Raw genomic sequence first — 18,511 nt, 5'->3', positions numbered from 1 at the left:
TCTATTGTAATAACTGCATCTACATGGAATTTTTTTTTTTAAAATCAGTGAAGCATCAGTTATATTAACTATTGTTATTATAATATCTCTTTTACAATTATACCTAGGATGCTTGTCACTTTTACCATTAATCTCAAAACAAAGGAAGTGAATACCTAGGCCAAAATAGGAGATTATAAATAAAGAATTAACAAAACCATAAGCGATTTTTGACTGAAATTAAGCAAGCAGCATTAACAACATTGGACAACTAGTAGATGAGTATGGATTAGAAGAATAAATGCATTCAATAAGCAAAAACTAGGTTGCATATTTGGCAAACCAAAGCTTACCTGCTCTTCTAATCGCTGTAGGCAATAGAGTTCAATAAGATGAAAGGTGTCTGCTTTGTTTAACTTCAGTAGGTGATCCAAATCCTATATGAATTAATTATTATGATGAAATGCATAATTCAGTTTTAAATTGAACTTTTCTTATTTTATTTTTATAGAAAAATGTAAGTCCTCTCCAATTCAAATATAATTTATGATATAAATTAAAGATACCAAGAAATTAGATACTTGGTTTAATCCCTTATCCAAGTGTAAGCAAATAGGTTTGCGCCTGAACTATTTTCAGGACTGGGGCAACTCGTATAAAGAAGCTAATGACTTCACATCACTTGCCTTAGTATCTCATAATGCAAAGCACATCTCCTTGTGGGCATGTATAATGCTATGCATTATAGAAAGAGTCACTACTCACTATACTATCATAATGCATATCACTACTCACTATACTATCACTATACTATGATAGTGATTTGCATTATGGCAAGTGATGTGAAGTCATTAGCTTCTATATATGAGTTGCCTGAGACATGCAAATAATTCGGATGCAAACCTTGTTTGCTTACACTTGGATAAAGGATTAAACCAAGTATATAATTTTTTAATTTATAGTATAACCAAGTGGAAAAACTTCCAATAATTTATGATACTCTTAAAAAGTGCAGTAAACAGTTTGAAATTTGTCAACACGATGGTTCGTATAACTTGCTTCTTAGAGATAATACACTGTTTAGCAAAACTTACATTATTATTATTATTGTTATAATTATTATTAACATCTGATCCTCATGGAGTCAGAGACTCATCATAGATAGTACACACTATCACACACAAAGCTCATCAAACCATACCTTAAACTGATTCGATGTATCCACATTCACAACACACTCGGGCAATGAATTTCACTCACCAACTACTATCCAATAGTAGTTGGTGAGTGGAACCAGCACCTTCCAAGAATGGCCTCTTGTTCTACCCCACCCCTTTCATTCTATGGAAAATTTCTTTTATCTTAACCTGGTAACAATCTCACTAAACTGATTAATATAGAGAGGGCTATAACATGCCTAGTGCTAGTAAAGAGCTCTGGAAAAGATAAATGTATTTTGCATGCTAATTGGCAATATTGCTTGAATTTTAGTATGCTTGAATTTTAGTATGCTATATTTTATTTTTGATAACTTAGTGTGTCTGTATGATTTCTGACCTTGGGGAATTGTTACTATCTTTATTAATTGAAATTTTCAATTTTGTCTTTTTTGAATGGAACACAAAGGTGGCACACACACACACGCACACACAAGGTCAACCACAAGAGTGTCGACCAGTGTTCCAGGCAAGCATCATGAAAATGAAGTGCAGTTAACAAAGATTTTTCAAAAATGGTTCGATGTCATAAGTGTAATATGTATGCAAGGTGAAATTTTAGAGATGTCCAGTCTCTCCACAAACATATCTATGTGTTTGTGGAAAGACTGAACAGGAGATGAAAGTATGGATTTGTAGGAGGTGCAATATTTTGTTAGACTATGAGTTAACAAATGCAAAACAGACTGAAGGAATGAAAGATAGCATAAATGAAAAAAATAGAAATGGAACAAAAACTAGTGAGACTGAGGGAATGAAAACACAAGAATATGGAAGTGAGAGTAAGTGATAAGGGAGTACAAGGAAGTATTAAATGAGGAAACAGGTGTAAGGTGCAGAAGAACGAGAGGCAGTGAGACTATGAGAGTGACAGAATGAAATGGCTATGAGAGTGTCAGAATGCAAGATGTGATGAAACAGCTATTCAAAATGAAACGAGGAATACATGGAATGATCTCAGACATTTAGTTGAAACAAATGAAAGTGTGCAAAAGAAAAAATGACAGAAAAAAGGGTAAAAGAAGTGATGAGTAATTCAAGAATAGCAGTGTATGCAAATTCCATTGGTAGAGGATTGGTTAATGAGAGAGTCCATAAGGTCTGCTATTCAGGAGGGAGAATGAGCAAGATAATTCATTCTTTGGATGTAATGAGGAAACAAGCTTGAGAATTTAGTGGTGGTTGTGGGGACAAATGATTTAAGTGGATATAAGGAGAATGCAAGGGCGAATATCAGGAGGTTATTGAGGAGAATGGAAGATAAGAGTATAGTGGGAAAAGCTGGCAGTGTGTTGTCTAAGTATGGCAATGATGAGTTGAGATGGAGAGCCAGAATCATGAAAGGTATGCTGGCATAGCTGTATGAGGAGAAGGAATTGCAGTTTGTAGATATTATTATTATTATTCAGTCCTCCATGGAGTCAAAAGACTCATCGTGGGAGGACCTTCCTAAGAAACACAAAGTCTATAAAGACTCATTGAGGAAAGGTTCTTCCCCCCCCCCTAGAAACACAAAGTCTATCACCACTCCTTAAACTCATTGAAAGTTTAAAGTCTAAAGAAAGGATTAAACTAAATTTATTAAACTCATTGACCATTCTTGCCACTCCATCAGGCAATGCATTCCATGGTTCAACCACCCTCCACGCAAAGAAACCACTCCTCACCCTCTTGCAAACAGTTTCCTTTCGTAACTTCCAGGAATGGCCTCTTGTCATCACTCCTTCCCGCTGTTCAACCAAGCGAAAGAAATATACAGCATGTATTTGAGGGAAGAATGCAATTATGCAGACATGATGGAATGAGTGAACTGGAGAAACTGTTGCTTCATGAAAGTGCAGTGTGAGATGCAAGCAAGAGATCAGTAATAAGAGATAATGTGAAAGATCAGGAAAATGGTATTAAAGAGACAGAAGTGCTTGGCAATGAAAACCATAGTAGTGTGAAATATGAAGAACAGAGAGAGAGAGAATGGGAATACAAGAGGAATAGGGAATATGTGGGATCCCAGGTGGACAGGAAGACATGAATAGGGAGAGTACAGATTAGATGAAGTAGTGAAAGTATGTATGGGGATGATCAGCATAATAATGGAATAGACTGGAATGTGAGGGGAAGTTGAGACTGAGTGGATATTTGTGGTAAGGGTGATAAAGATGACTGGGCGAAGGCAAGGGTAGGTGTGGTGGGGAAATCACAACCAACAAGTGGCTTGGGTAGCACTGGTTATACCCCTAAAAGTGAACTACTGTGTTTATTTACAAATGGCAAGGATATCAGAAATAAAGGAAATAAAATTGTTTCACTGACTGAGTTTATTCACTCCACAACTGTTGGAATAAATGAAACATGGTAGAATGAAGATGATATCTTAATGGGATATCATCTTCATAGACACTGAACAGGGAAATAGTGGCAACGATTATGAGACAGTGTGATGTGAGGTGGTAGTTGACAGGAAGCCATATTTAGTTGGATGTTGCTATAGGCTAGAGAATGTGGAGGGTGGTGATGAAGAAATGTATAAAAAACTTGGGTTAGTGAAAGATGAAGAACAGAGAGAGAGAGAGAGAGAGAGAGAGAATGGGAATATAAGAGGAATAGGGAATATGTGGGATCCCAGGTGGACAGGGAAACATTATTCAGTGAGTTTATTATGGGTGATTTTAATCATGGAAGTATAGATTGGAATAAAGAGATGACATTTCAGAATAAGGAAAATGAATTTCTTAAGTTCTTGAGAGACAACTATCTCATGCAGCATTTAAAGGAGAGCACACGAGGATTGAGAGTTTTAAATCTGATAATTTCATCAGAGAAGTAATTGTGAGTGGGGTGTCACACTTTCCTCCAGCTGACGAGAGTGATCATGAAGTGATCATCTGGGTTGTGGCTAGCCATACACAGATTTCTGTGAGGAAAGGATATATATGCAATTATAAGGCTGATGATCATGACAATCTTAGGAGACAGCTTAGAGCTAGAGCATGAAATGAAGATCTCAGTAAAAAGAAAATAAATGCTGTTTGGGAACTGTAAAGAAATACATAACTGCATCAATGTATGAATGTAATCCATAAGTTAAAAAGCTAAATAAGTTAGGTGTAAAATAAATGAATGAGGGAATTAAGCATGAAGTCCGGAAGAAGAAGAAGGAAGCACTTTGGAGGCAGTGCAAGATGAATAATGGTAATAATCAGTTAAGAGTAAAAAGATCAAGATAGGAGAGTTATTCGATTAGTAAAGACAACAAAAGGGAATGTGGACTGCAGAGTTTGGTGGATAGAAGAAGGAGAGGTGATATGATTGAGACTTTTAAACTGTTGAGAGGTGGTTACAGGGTTGACATTGGGGAGTTCTTTCGCTTGGTTGAACATCGGGAGGGAGTGATGACAAGAGGCCATCCCTGGAAGTTACGAAAGGAAACTGTGAGCAAGAGGGTGCAGAGTGGTTTCTATGCATGGCAGGTGGTTGAGCCATGGAATGCATTGCCTGAAGGAGTGGTGAGAGCGAGAACGGTCAATGAGTTTAAGGAGGGGTATGATAGACTTTGTGTTTCTTGGGGGGGGCCTCCCCTCGATGAGTCTTGATAGACTTTGTGTTTCTTAGGAAGGACCTCCCACGATGAGTCTTTCGACTCCATGGAGGCCTGAATAATAATAATAATAATAATAATAATAAGTGCAAAATGAACAGAAATTATCAAATCAGGTGAATAAAAACCATAGAGAGTTTTTTTTTTTTAGATATGTGGCAGTTAGAAGGAAGGAAGGATGATTATGGTAACATGATGGTAATGGATGAAAATGGTAGAATAGGAACTGCTACAGAAGGCATTGTTGAGTTATTCAGTGATTCATTTATAAGAATGTTTCATTCTCATCAGGGAGAAATTATGAGAAACTGAAATGTAGAGGACACATGAGAGGATGGTTGAATTCTGAGTGAGCAGAAGGTATATAAGTAAATAAATAAACTTGATGTCAGATTTGATGAAATATCATCAGGCATCTTCAGGGAATATTCCAGAGAATTGGCAGTGGTGTTGGCATGCCTTTTAATAAGAAATGAATAGTCAAGCAGATGTTATGGCTTTACAGGATGACTTGAATAGATTGCATGAAAGGGCAGGTAAGTGTATCAGTACAATTTGGAACAGTGGAAGGTTTTTTTTTTTTTGGAAGTTTTTTCCCATTTGGGTATACTATTAATTATAGATGCCAAGAAATTATATTCTTGGTTTAATCCTTTATGAAAGCCTCCATAGTTCACTCGGTATAGACGAAGCCCTTTGGTTAGAAAGACCTGGGTTCGATTCCTGTCAGTGACGTGAGGAACCTTTATATAGTCTCTCTTTATATTTTGAAGCGTATTATTCCCCAGAACTGGCAAACACACATGGGTTAGAGTCAGGAATATGTCCCAGACATATGCTGGGCCCCAGCCCAGATAAAATTGGGGGGTTGGGGAAAGTAATGGTGAACTACCCTGTAAAAATCTCACCAGGAGTATTTTGTGGGCAATGCCTACAAAGTCACCTACAGTCAGAAATGACTGAAAGGGAAAATCAGATCAGATCATAATCCTTTATCCAAGTATAAGCAAACAAAGTTTGTGCTTGAAATAATTTCAGGACTGGGCAACTCGTATATAGAAGCTAATGACTTTATCCCTTGTCTTAGTATCCCATAATGCATCATTACAGACATGTATAATGCTATGCATTATGGGAAGGGTCACTACCCAGACTGGTTTTGACTTTTATTTAGGTCTCATCAGTGGGAACCAGACCCAGAAGATACCAAGTTTAAAGTAATGCAGAAGGCCAAGTCCTGAAATTACTTCAGGTGCAAACTTTGTTTGCTTACACTTGGATAAAGGATTAAACCAAGAATATAATTTCTTAGCATCTTTAATTTATAATATAAGCAAGTGGAAAAAACTTCCAACACCTATCTCTAATCCAGAATATTTTAGTAATATGGTGTGAGACCTTTTGGCTACTCGTGTATGGAAATATGACTTCTGCATTACTTCAACTTGGAATTACTTCTGGGTCTGGCTTCCACTGATGAGATCTCAATAAAGGTTGACATTGGTCTGGGTACTGACCCTTCCCATAATGCATAGCATTATACATGTCTGTAAGGATGTATGCTTTGCAGTATGGGATAATAAGGCAAGGGATGTGAAGTCATTAGCTTCTATACATGAGTTGCTGTGCAACTCATGTATAGAAGCTAATGACTTCACCTAAAAATCCAAGTGTAAGCAAACTTTGTTTGCTTACACTTGGATAAAGGATTAAACCACGAATATAATTGATTGGCATCTTTAATTTATACTTGGGAGAGATCTGGGAGTGGTGGTAGACAAGAAACTGAAATTCATGGGCTACATTGCACAAGTTGTGAAGATGTCACATCGAATAATGGCAGTGATGTGGAGGGCCCTAATGTCCACTAACCCAAGGTTATGATGCCATTGTATAATGCTATCATATGAATTACTGTGCACAGATCTGGTCAATGGGTTTTCATGGTGGTGAGGATATGTTAGAAAGGGTCCAGAGAAAATTCAGGAAGGTGGTCAGTGGTCTTTAGAATGTGGAGTATGAGGAAAGATTGAGAAAACGTAAATTAAAAAGCGTCATGAATAGGAGGAAGAGAGGAGATATGACTGAGAAATACAAGCTAGTCAGGGGTTGTTATCAGGTTGACACGGAAGAGATTTTTCATAGAATGGGAGACGGGGTAGAAGAGGAAGAGGAATTGATTGGAAACTGTATAAGGAAGGTGTAAACAGAAGAGTGAGGAACAAGTTATTCACATGGAAAGTGATTGGTGGGGGGAATGCATTGCCTGAGTCTGTTGTGAATGCAGACACAATGAATCAGACTCAGGCAATGCATTCCACTCACCAACCACAGCAGGATGAGCTTTGAGTGTCATAGTATCTCCTACAATGAACCTCTGACTCCATGGAGGTCAAATGTTAATAATAATAATAATAATAATAATAATAACATATATGTCCCCCCCTTCCTTCTCCTCCTATTCATAAGGTTTGCAAATTACATTCTTTCAATTTGTCTTCATACATGAACACAACAACACTAAAGGCTAATAAGTTAAAAAAAATTGATAAAGAGACATACCTGAATATAATTAAGAACAAGAAATGATTTTATAGAATTTTCTAAATTATTTTGGTAGATCTACAATCAGCAGAATAATGCAAATATAGAAATATATTATGTATTATTATTATTATTATTATTATTATTAATTTTATTATTATGTGACACCTCCAGGGAGTCCAAAGATTCATCGAGGGAGGGTCCCTACTATCTACCAAGTACAATGAACTGCAACTACCTTCATTGCAGCTACACCAATGGCATCTACCACACTCCACCACAACTAGTATTATTACATAAAATCAAAAACATCCATGCCCATGGCAGGATTCAAACCTGCAGCCTTTTGACTGGAAAACGGATACTAACCACTCGGCCAACCATGCTGGCAGGAAACACAGGATGTGAAAAGCAAAAAACTCTAAAAATAGGTTCCTAACCTATTTTTTTATCAGGGATAAAAAATAGGTTAGGAACATAGAAAGATATGAATATTATTATGATTCATTCAATTATGATTATTATTAGTAGTAGTAGTATACTGCAATAGAGTTAAAGGACTCACCAGAAAGTCCTCTTTACACACAGAGTTCATCAAATGATGCTTAAAGGCACTTAACTTTTTTTTTTTTTTTTGCAATCACCACAGTTTTTTTCAGGAAATGCATTCTGCTCTCCAACTACTCTCTATTTAAAGAAATTGCAACTTTCCCTTCTTGCTTATGCCATTTCCAGGCCTTTTGTTTTATCCCATCTCCATCCACTCTATGAAAAATCTCTTACACCTTAACCTGGCAACAACCATTTACCAATTTATATCTCAATCATATTAATCATATCACCCCTCCTATTTACAAGGGTCTGCAAATGATACTCCCTGAATCCATCATAATAGCCCATGTTCCACAGACCAGAAAACAGCTTTGCCAATCTTCTCTTGACTGTTTTCAATGTTCCTCATATAATGTAAACCTGGCCAAATCTGCTCATCATGATCCATATAAGTCTTGATTAATGCCTTATACAATGGTTCCATTGTATAACGCATTAATCAGGACTTGCATGAATAACCACCTTACTTCTGCATGTCAAGGTTATTAACAACAGACCTCAATCGAGTGAAATGACTCATTATGGTAAGTCCCCACAGTATAGTATTGCCATAATATGATGTGATGATTTCACAACTTCAGAAATATGATTCTTAAGCTTCAGATCTATATCAAATTCTGATTTCAAATGCTGAACTTTGCCACACTGAACTCCCCCCCCCCCCAATACACTTCTTATTAGACCTTCCTATTGGAATGACACCTGACTGAATCTTCATTAGATGAATTTTCAGTGGCACTTGTGGCATAATAATGTTTATTAGACTTTGTATCATCTGCAAACGGCTGCATATTTCCAGTTAAATCTGACCCAAATCATTACTTTACAAGTAAAACAAATTTAATGAACCTCAAAACAAAACTTTGCAGCACACCACTGGTGAACTTTTCTTTCTGGTGATATTGCACCTTCCCATACAACACCTGCAAATACATATCCATCTGTCAATCACCTACACAACTCATTATATAATATCTAACCTCAAATGTTCTCATTATCGACTTGTCATGTGGAAGTTTATCAAAGGCCTTTGCAAAATCTAAGTATACTACATGTATTTCCCTCATTCAATGCATTCATCTTCTTGTAGTTGATAAATAAATAAACTAGTAAAATATGACTTGCCTTTAACAACTCGCTGTCCATCACACTGCTATTAACAACTCAAGTCAGTATCCTAAATCTCATCAACCTTTCTAACATCTTAACCACAACTCCCAACACACAATGGATTAGCCTTTAATTCATAGCCTATTTTTCATAGCTTATAATTTTATCCTATTTCTATTGCTTTGGTACCTGCCTTGTTTCAAGATTCTTGATAAACTGGTAAGTCAGGGGGCTATGGTTAACTCCTATAGTTTACCACTATACATTTCTATAAGGACATATGCATTGCATTATGGGATACTAAGGCATCGGCCTTTATACAGTAGCCCCGTCATGAAGTGACTTCAAATGCTTTGTTTGCTGACATTTGGATAAAGGATGAAACCAAGAATATAATTTCTTGGTTTCTTTAATTCATAGTATAACCAAGTGAAAAAACTTTCAACATCTGTCTCTAATCCAGAGTATTTTAGTATCACCATCACCAGAAAGTATCAATATCACCAGAAAGTATTTACTTTCTGTATTTATTTAAAAGTATTTTAGTATCAATATCACCAGAAAGAATTTGTATATGAAAATATGACTTCTGCATTACTCCAACCTTGGTATTACTTCTGGGTCTGGCTCTCACTGATGTGTCCCAAATCTAAATTCCTCTGAATAAGAAGACAACCAGCAACATCCTACAAAGGTATGTCCAAAATTATTCTTCCTATATATTCTTCATGTATCTTTAAAACATCAATAATGTTTTAAAAATCTGTCTTTAAAATATTAAATAATGCCCTAAAAGTTGAGTAAAAAGCCAATGACATTATAATAAAGGGATACTCCTAAACAAAAATAGGCAAAAATGGCCATAAAAATTAGTATTTATTTAGAGGAGTAAAATGAAATGTTTTTTCAGAAATAATTCCCCAATTCTAAATATTTGAACTGCATGGAGATTAGACATACTGCTAATCAGTGTTTCAAACCCTGTCAGAAATACGAAAGTTCTGAACACTGCATTAACAACTGTCCTTTCAGAACTTTCGCTGAAAGAGTGGGAGCACCAGTAGAGTCAATTAGAACAGTATATATATATATATATATATATATATATATATATATATCAGAGAGCCATAAAGAAGAGTTCCCAGATCTTCTAATTCAGTCAGGTAAATACTGTGCTTTTAAACAAACTATACTTAGTAAAATCGCAAAAGGTCAGGGCTACGGTTAACTCCTATAACATGAAATTATACATGTCTGTAAGGATATATGCATTGCATTATGGGATACTAAGGCATTGGTCTCTATGTAGTAGCCCAGTCATGAAGTGACTTCAAGTGCAAACTTTGTTTCCTGACATTTGGATAAAGGATGAAACCAAGAATATAATTTCTTGGCATCTTTAATCAAATTAACCAAAAATTAGTCCCAAAATTCCAGAACTGCAGGAGTCACTTTCACAAATATGGATGGAACAACATCAGTTGAAATTACCAATAATGAACCTAGTATAACAACTGGACAGATTCAAGATGCCAACACATGAAGCTGTTCTACAAGGAGAAACTGGAGAAGAAACAGAAAAGCAAGTAAGACAAATGAAAAAACTTAATATGCAGACAAGATCAACGAAAAGAAAAGATAAATTAATAAAAAAAAAACTGAAGACAAAGCAAAAAAATTAAAACATGTTAAAAAAAATGAACTAAATCTAAAAGAAGAAGAAATAATAAAAAATGTAAAGATGGAACAGGTTGCAGATCATCAGATGAGGACTCTTCAGGCTTAGAAGAATTTATGGACTATGAAGAACCATCTCATGCTAATAAAGGGAAAGCAAAAGATATATAGTTAAAAAAAAATAACAGAGTTTACTGATTCAAAGTTTTCTCTGTATGATTATCGTTTACATGAAAAGAAAATAACTAGCTTCCAAATCAAGAATGATAGGCATGAAATTGATTATAATAAATTTAGTTTAATCCTTTATCCAAGTGTGAGCAAACAAAGTTTGCGCCTGAAAGTATCTTCAGGACTGGGTTAAGGTGGTACACACCAGGGCAACTCATTGCAAAGGTGGAGCAAGCTACCAACACTCCTATCCTAGTATCTCCTATAATGCAAAACACATCTCCTTGCGGATATGTCTATTGTTATGCATTAAGGGAAGGGCCACTACCCAGACCGGTTTCGACCTTTATTGAGGTCTCTTCAGTGGGAGCCAGGCCCAAGTCGAGATATCAATAAAGACCATATATACCAATAAAGAACAATAAGACCTCAATAAAGGTCGAAACCGGTCTGGGTAGTGGCCCTTCCCTTAATGCATAACAATAGACATATCCGCAAGGAGATGTGTTTTGCATTATAGGAGATACTAGGATAGGAGTGTTGGTAGCTTGCTCCACCTTTGCAATGAGTTGCCCTGGTGTGTACCACCTTAACCCAGTCCTGAAGATACTTTCAGGCGCAAACTTTGTTTGCTCACACTTGGATAAAGGATTAAACTAAATTTATTATACTCTAACCAAGTGGAAAATAAACTTTCAACATCTTTCTCTAAATCCAGAGTAATTTATTAAAAAAGGGTGGCACACCAATTGGCAATTCCTATAGGTGGAGATGACCTGCTAATGCTTCTGCCTGATATCTTGACTTGGGCCTGGCTCCCACTGAAGAGACCTCAATAAAGGTCGAAACTGGTCTGGGTAGTGGCCCTTCCCTTAATGCATAACAATAGACATATCCGCAAGGAGATGTGTTTTGCATTATATAGGAGATACTAGGATAGGAGTGTTGGTAGCTTGCTCCACCTTTGCAATGAGTTGCCCTGGTGTGTACCACCTTAACCCAGTCCTGAAGATACTTTCAGGCGCAAACTTTGTTTGCTCACACTTGGATAAAGGATTAAACTAAATTTATTATACTCTAACCAAGTGGAAAATAAACTTTCGGCATGAAATTGAAATAATGGAAAGCAACTGTAAAAAACTAGAAAAGTTTACAAGCAGGCTATAATTGCTCCTTAACAGATTGAAGACCTCATTACATTCATCCAAAATCTAGAAGTCAAAGACTTACCAGTGACACTTCACTATTTATAGAATCTCCTTATTCATTTGGATGTACGAGGATTCCATAGGTAAGTTATACAGCTATATGGAAACTTATACTATACCATATCAGGTTTTGTTTCTCCAAAAAATATACTTCTGCAGATATAAAGATATAACAACTTTAACAGATAGATATCCACTTCTTTCTTATTGGAGCTTTGGAAGATTTAACAGGGCTGGAGAGGAGTTCTTATTCTGTGATATCCAAAGTGATGCAGAAGGGAGAATCTTGACAATAGATGGGAAATACTATGGAGGTATAATAAGATTTATAAATCTTTATACTCCATCCAATGGAACAGTTAGATAAAAATTCTTCTGGGAATTGCAGCCATATTTATATGGTGCCCACTACATCATAGCAGCTGGAGACTGGAATTGTATTGAAAATTCCACATTAGACAAAATAGAAGGATACCCCCAGGAGTGGAAAAGTGGGATATGCACAGTTAAAAAAACATGTCTTGACAACGTTCAACTAGTAGACATATGGAGGATTCACAATCCTAATCTTCAGGCTTACACGTGTACAAATCAAGATAATGGTACCCATCTTGATCGAATTTATATCTCTTCTTTCCTTATAAATAGGATGATTCAGATAAAACTTGACATCGACATGTCAGATCATAATTCAGTTCTCCTTAAATTCCACTGCATGGAATAAGTAGAGATCAGTTCTGGACCGTGTGGACTTCCACCAAATTTTCTATTGATCTTTTCAACAAAATTCCAGTCCCTCTGTTCAAATTGGAATAATTTTACCTGGAACTAGGATATGCAGTTAAAATTCAAACAATCAGAAAATCAGAACATGATTGAATTGGGAAATTAACAGGCTTTCCTCAAAAGAAAAAAGTTGAAAGACCTGTAATAAAGACAGACGCTGGTTCATAGCAAATGAACGCAGTGGTATAGAATGTAGTGACATCATTAGAAACATTAACATGGATATAGACGTGGAAAGGCAGAAACAAGTAGAAGAAAGAAATTTCAGAATAAGAATACAGCAGAACTTAGCAGTTAGTCCTTCAGCTGCAATCTTCAATACACAATTCACTAAACTCTGTGAAGAAAGGACTATCACTCAAATCTGCATTGATGCTGAAGACATCCACCACTCAAGACATCCTTGACTCCCTTCAAAACACTACAAAAATCTGTTTGAAGACAACAGTACTGTGGGAAATTATAACTTTTGGAACATTAAGTTAAGTCAACTTAGTTAATACAAAAAAGCAGTCAATGGCAGTACTATCAGTAGGCCTTACTCAAGCATTTGATAATGCCCAGAATTCCTTTCTGTTCCGCATCCTCCAGCAAATTGGTGTGAGTAAAAAGCTGCTGTCTGCTTAATTGTAGATAGCTTTTATTAATTTGTGGAAGTCTCCATAGCACAATTGGAAGAACAAAGATGTTGCATCCTTCAAATGAAAAAGGCCTGAGTTTGATTGTCATCGTGATGAGAAAAACCTCTATATATTTTTTCAGTTGAAGGTGAGTTAGCCAATCTCATGCGGAGTAGCAGGGTTTTTACTCCTGGAAACTTGGGTTTTTCCTGCATGTAGACAAATCGGCTTTGAGAACACATGCAATTTGCAGACAAAAATTACTGGTGGTGGACAGTAGATGGCATTGGTGTATATAATGCTGCACAGTTTAGTATGTTTGGTGGAGATGGAGAGTTGTAGAAGAAGTTGCCCTCTCTTGATGAGTCTCTGGACTCCTTGGAGGTGTCGCATAATAATAATAATAATAATAATAATAATTAATGGCTTTCCTGGTCATATCCAAGGTGGGCTTGACAGACCCATTACAACATCTGAAGTTACCACAGCCTGTAAAGAATGCCAGAGAAGAAAATCCCCAGGAACTGATGGTCTAGGGATAGAACTTTACCACGAGGCATGGGATTTTATTCTTCCCATTCAAGCTATACTGTTTAATTCTTTTCTCTCATCAGAACACATACCAAGTGAATTTGTAGCAAGCCATATACCTTCCTCATTCCAAAACCCAACAGAGATCACACATTAACACATTCACTGCCAAATATGAGATAACTCGTAGGCGGCAGTCTGTATTAGGACGTCAACTACACGTCTGTATTAGGATGTCAATCACACCTCAGCAGTCAACATTTGATGTTCTAGTTAAACATTTCCCCACCGCCAAGCAAACTATCTAGTCCTAACACTCTTCCTAACTACACTCATACACAACTTCCACTGGTGACCCCTTGTTCTTTCCCTACCTGCCCTGTACTGAAAAGATTCAGTCTTCAGTGTTAATCCTATAAAACTTCTTTAATAATTTATATGTTGTATTATGTCTATAATGATCATAAATTCTTCTATTATGATATTAAAAAAAATGAAAGAACATACAAAACATAACAAACTTAGAAAACTCAAGCCAAGTACTGTACACTTAGTCTCAACTATTATCAAAAAATGAAATTCAACCTGAATACACATAATATTTTCACTTATTAATCATAATGTAACATTTTCTCTTAGAAATATGGGAGTTGTAGAAGAAGTTGTAGAAGAATACCTTTTTTCATGACAAAACAAACAAATATAGAAATAAAAATTGTAAACAATATTCATTTATATATTCATGCTGAAATAAATATATAAATAAATATTGGCAGTGACCACTTTATGACTCTCATTTTATAATGTTGAAAGTTTATTTTTCACTTGGTTAGAGTATAATAAATTTAGTTTAATCCTTTTAAAAAAAGGGTGGCACACCAATTGGCAATTCCTATAGGTAGAGATGACCTGCTAATGCTTCTGCCTGATATCTCCACTTGGGCCTGGCTCCCACTGAAGAGACCTCAATAAAGGTCGAAACTAGTCTGGGTAGTGGCCCTTCCCTTAATGCATAACATTAGACATATCCGCAAGGAGATGTGTTTTGCATTATAGGAGATACTGAGATAGGAGTGTTGGTAGCTTGCTCCACCTTTGCAACGAGTTGCCCTGGTATGTACCACCTTAACCCAGTCCTGAAGATACTTTCAGGCGCAAACTTTGTTTGCTCACACTTGGATAAAGGATTAAACTAAATTTATTATATCTCATTTTATAAGTTCCTGGATTGAGTTCTTTTTTTCAAGTATCAACAAAAATTGAAAAGATGAACATTAATTGTAATAAATGAATGCTGCAAGCATTCATAAAATACAGCATTTCAAAGAACATGCATAGCTATTCAATACTCAAAAAATAAAATAAATAATTACCATGCTAATGTTCCAAAGATTGGCTGCATTGCTCACCAAATGCTTACCTGTTGATAATTTGCCTTCACTGTCTTTTCTTATTTCACATTTATCTATAAGCCAAAATGAATTAATACTACAGAGTTATGTTAATAAAAAGAAACAGCAAAGGCAATTAATCATCAATGGGTGAGAATTCGATGATGATCAAGAATAAACATTCTTTAACATTTGTGCAACATAAGCCCTTAGATAAAAGAAAAATCCTAGGGAATTTTTTAGTTATGTGGCCAGTAGGAGGAGAAATGACTGTGGAAGAATGACGTTGTGGGATAAAAATGGGAATAGAGTGACTGATGCAGAGGACATAGTGGAATTGTTCAATGAACACTTTATTGGAGTATTTCATCCTGGAGGAGTAAATTTGAATACTAGAGAGAGAGAGAGAGAGAGAGCAGGTTCGAGGTTTTTAGAGGTGCAGGAGGAGAGTGTGTTCACATACTGAGTACTCTGGATGTTAGTAAAGCTGTGGGACTGGAATGTATTTCACCACGAGTTTTGAGAGAATGTGCTAAGGAACTGACAGTGCCCTTGACCTAGCTTTTCAATGAAAGTCTGGCTGCAGGAAAGGTGCCCCTGGAATGGAGGGAAAGTAAGATAGTGCCATTGCATAAGGGTGGTAGCAGACTGGAAGTGTCTAATTATAGGCCAGTTCATGTGTCATCAGTAGTTAGTAAGATCGTGGAGAAAGTAGTGAAGGACCATATACAGCATTGGGCAGATGAGGGAAATGTTATCAGTGAGGGTCAACATGGATTTGTGAAGGGGGTGCTCTTGTTTTAGCAATATGCTAGCCTTTTATGATAACGTTACAAGAGCATTAGATGAGGGAAAGTCATATACTGCCATTTTCCTAGAATTAGCAAAGGCATTGGACAGGGTGCCACATGATGAGCTGATATTCAAGTTACAGCACATGGGTCTGGATGTCAGACTGGTCACTGGAGTCAGGATTGGCTGTACGATAAGTATCAGAGAGTTGTGTATGGTGGAGCAATATCAAAGAAGCAGAAGGTTACAAGTGGTCCACAGGGCTCAGTACTGAGACCTATATTGTTTAACCTTTATATCAATGACATTGTCCGTGGATTGCAAGGGGATATTCAGTTGTTTATGGATGATGCGAAGCTGGGAAGGGTTATCAGTAATAGTGCAGATATGGTAGCCCTGCAAGAGGATTTGAATAACTTAGATACATGGGCAAATGAATGGCAGTATCGGTTTAATGCAGCAAAATGTAAGGTCTTGAGGTTTAGGAAACATCGATGGTATACACTGCATACTCTATCGGAGGAGCTATACTGGAGGAAGTAGGGTAGACAAGAGATCTGAGGTTGATGATTGATAGAAATCTGAAATTCAGGGGACATATTGCAAAGGTGGTAAAGGTAACACAGAGGATTGCTGCAATAATGAGAAAGACGCTGACCTGCAGAGATAAAACAGTTATCATTCTGTTGTATAAGACTCTGATCAGACCACACTTAGACTATTGTTCTCAGATCTGGTCCACAGGATTTGAAGGGTATAAATTAACTGTGGAAAGAGTACAAAGGCGGATAACAAAGATGGTGTCAGGACTGTACAATGTTAGTAATGAGGTTCGGCTGAGGGAGTGTGGACTGCAGAGTGTGGTGGATAGAAGAAGGAGGGGTGATATGATTGAAACTTTTAAACTGTTGAGAAGTAGTTAGAGGGTTGACACTGGGGAATTCTTTCGCTTGGTCAAACAGCAGGAAGGACTCATGACAAGGGGCCATCCCTGGAAGTTACGAAAGGAAACTGTGAGAAAGAGGGTGAGGAGTGGTTTCTTTGCATAGAGGGTGGTTGAACCATGGAATGCATTGCCTGATGGAGTGGTGAGAGTGAGAACAGTCAATGCATTTAAGGAGTGGTATGATAGACTTTGTGTTTCCTTGGAGGGACCTCCCTTGATGAGTCTTGACAGACTTGTGTTTCTTAGAAAGGACCTCCCACGGTGAGTCTTTTGACTCCATGGAGGCCTGAATAATAATAATAATAATAAATAATTTCTTTATTATTATAATTTCTTAGTTTTTAAAGGTTATGTTTTCATTTCTTTGAATACATAAATTATTGCTTAAGCTTAAACTAGTGTTTTGTTTGCCTTTATTTAGCATTAACATTATTATGCTCAAATAATAATAATAAATATAGAATATAGAAATTATAATAAAGAAATTATAATAATAATTTCTTTATTATTATAATTTCTTAGTTTTTAAAGGTTATGTTTTCATTTCTTTGAATACATAAATTATTGCTTAAGCTTAAACTAGTGTTTGGTTTGCCTTTATTTAGCATTAACATTATTATGCTCAAATTTCACTGTGCTGAGAAAAAGTATCCCTGTTTTTGATATTAAGTCTATGGGAAATAGATTCCCACTTTATGAGGTTTTGCATTATAAGATCACACTAGGAACATACTAACTCATAAAGTTGGGAGCTACCTGTTATAAAGCAATATTCACATATATTTGCTTCTGCTATCATAGGACTCATCCTCTTTAAACTTTTTATAAATGTTACAAACAGAAAAATTTGCCTTCTGCATAATTTTTTCTTTATATATATATATATATATATATATATATATATATTTCTAAATACACATTAAGAAATATATATTTCTTTATATATTTGTTTTGCTGTGAAAAATTAAGCATTTAAAACGACTTAGGTTCTGTTTCTTTACTTGATAATAAATTAAATTGACAGATGTACCTGATAAGCAGCATTATGAATACACTCTAAAGGAAGTCCTTTACCACCTCCATGGAATAGGTCTACTAAGATGTTAAGAGATGATGATAGTCGACTAAAAAATGATAACTTCTCCTTCTGCAACAGAACAATAATTTAAATAATAAGTTCATTAATTATCACGGTCTACCCTAATAAAATAATTAATGTGTCTAAGCAAATTTGTAAAATCCACTTAATGAGTAAAGCTCAATAAATATTAAAATACAAGTCCACTGGTGTTGTAAAATCACCAATAAAAGTAGATGACTATTTTTTCTCTC

General features: G+C 36.0%; 1 protein-coding gene across 1 annotated transcript in view; it reads right to left on the bottom strand.

The window, feature by feature from the left end:
• Positions 1-18,511, bottom strand: part of LOC150097276 (BAI1-associated protein 3-like) — a 533,976-nt gene that overhangs the window by 92,369 nt on the left and 423,096 nt on the right. Inside the window, 2 exon segments of the mRNA XM_090407633.1 lie at positions 333-416; positions 18,210-18,326. Coding sequence (XP_090263759.1) covers positions 333-416; positions 18,210-18,326 — 201 coding nt within the window.

The sequence above is a fragment of the Typopeltis vanoorti genome, chromosome 17 (genome assembly GCF_054136105.1).
Source record: "Typopeltis vanoorti isolate ZY-2024b chromosome 17, IOZ_Tvanoo_1.0, whole genome shotgun sequence".
Classification (NCBI taxonomy): domain Eukaryota; kingdom Metazoa; phylum Arthropoda; class Arachnida; order Uropygi; family Thelyphonidae; genus Typopeltis; species Typopeltis vanoorti.
The sequence above is the reverse complement of the archived record's forward strand: the minus strand, read 5'-3'. Positions and strand labels throughout refer to the sequence as shown.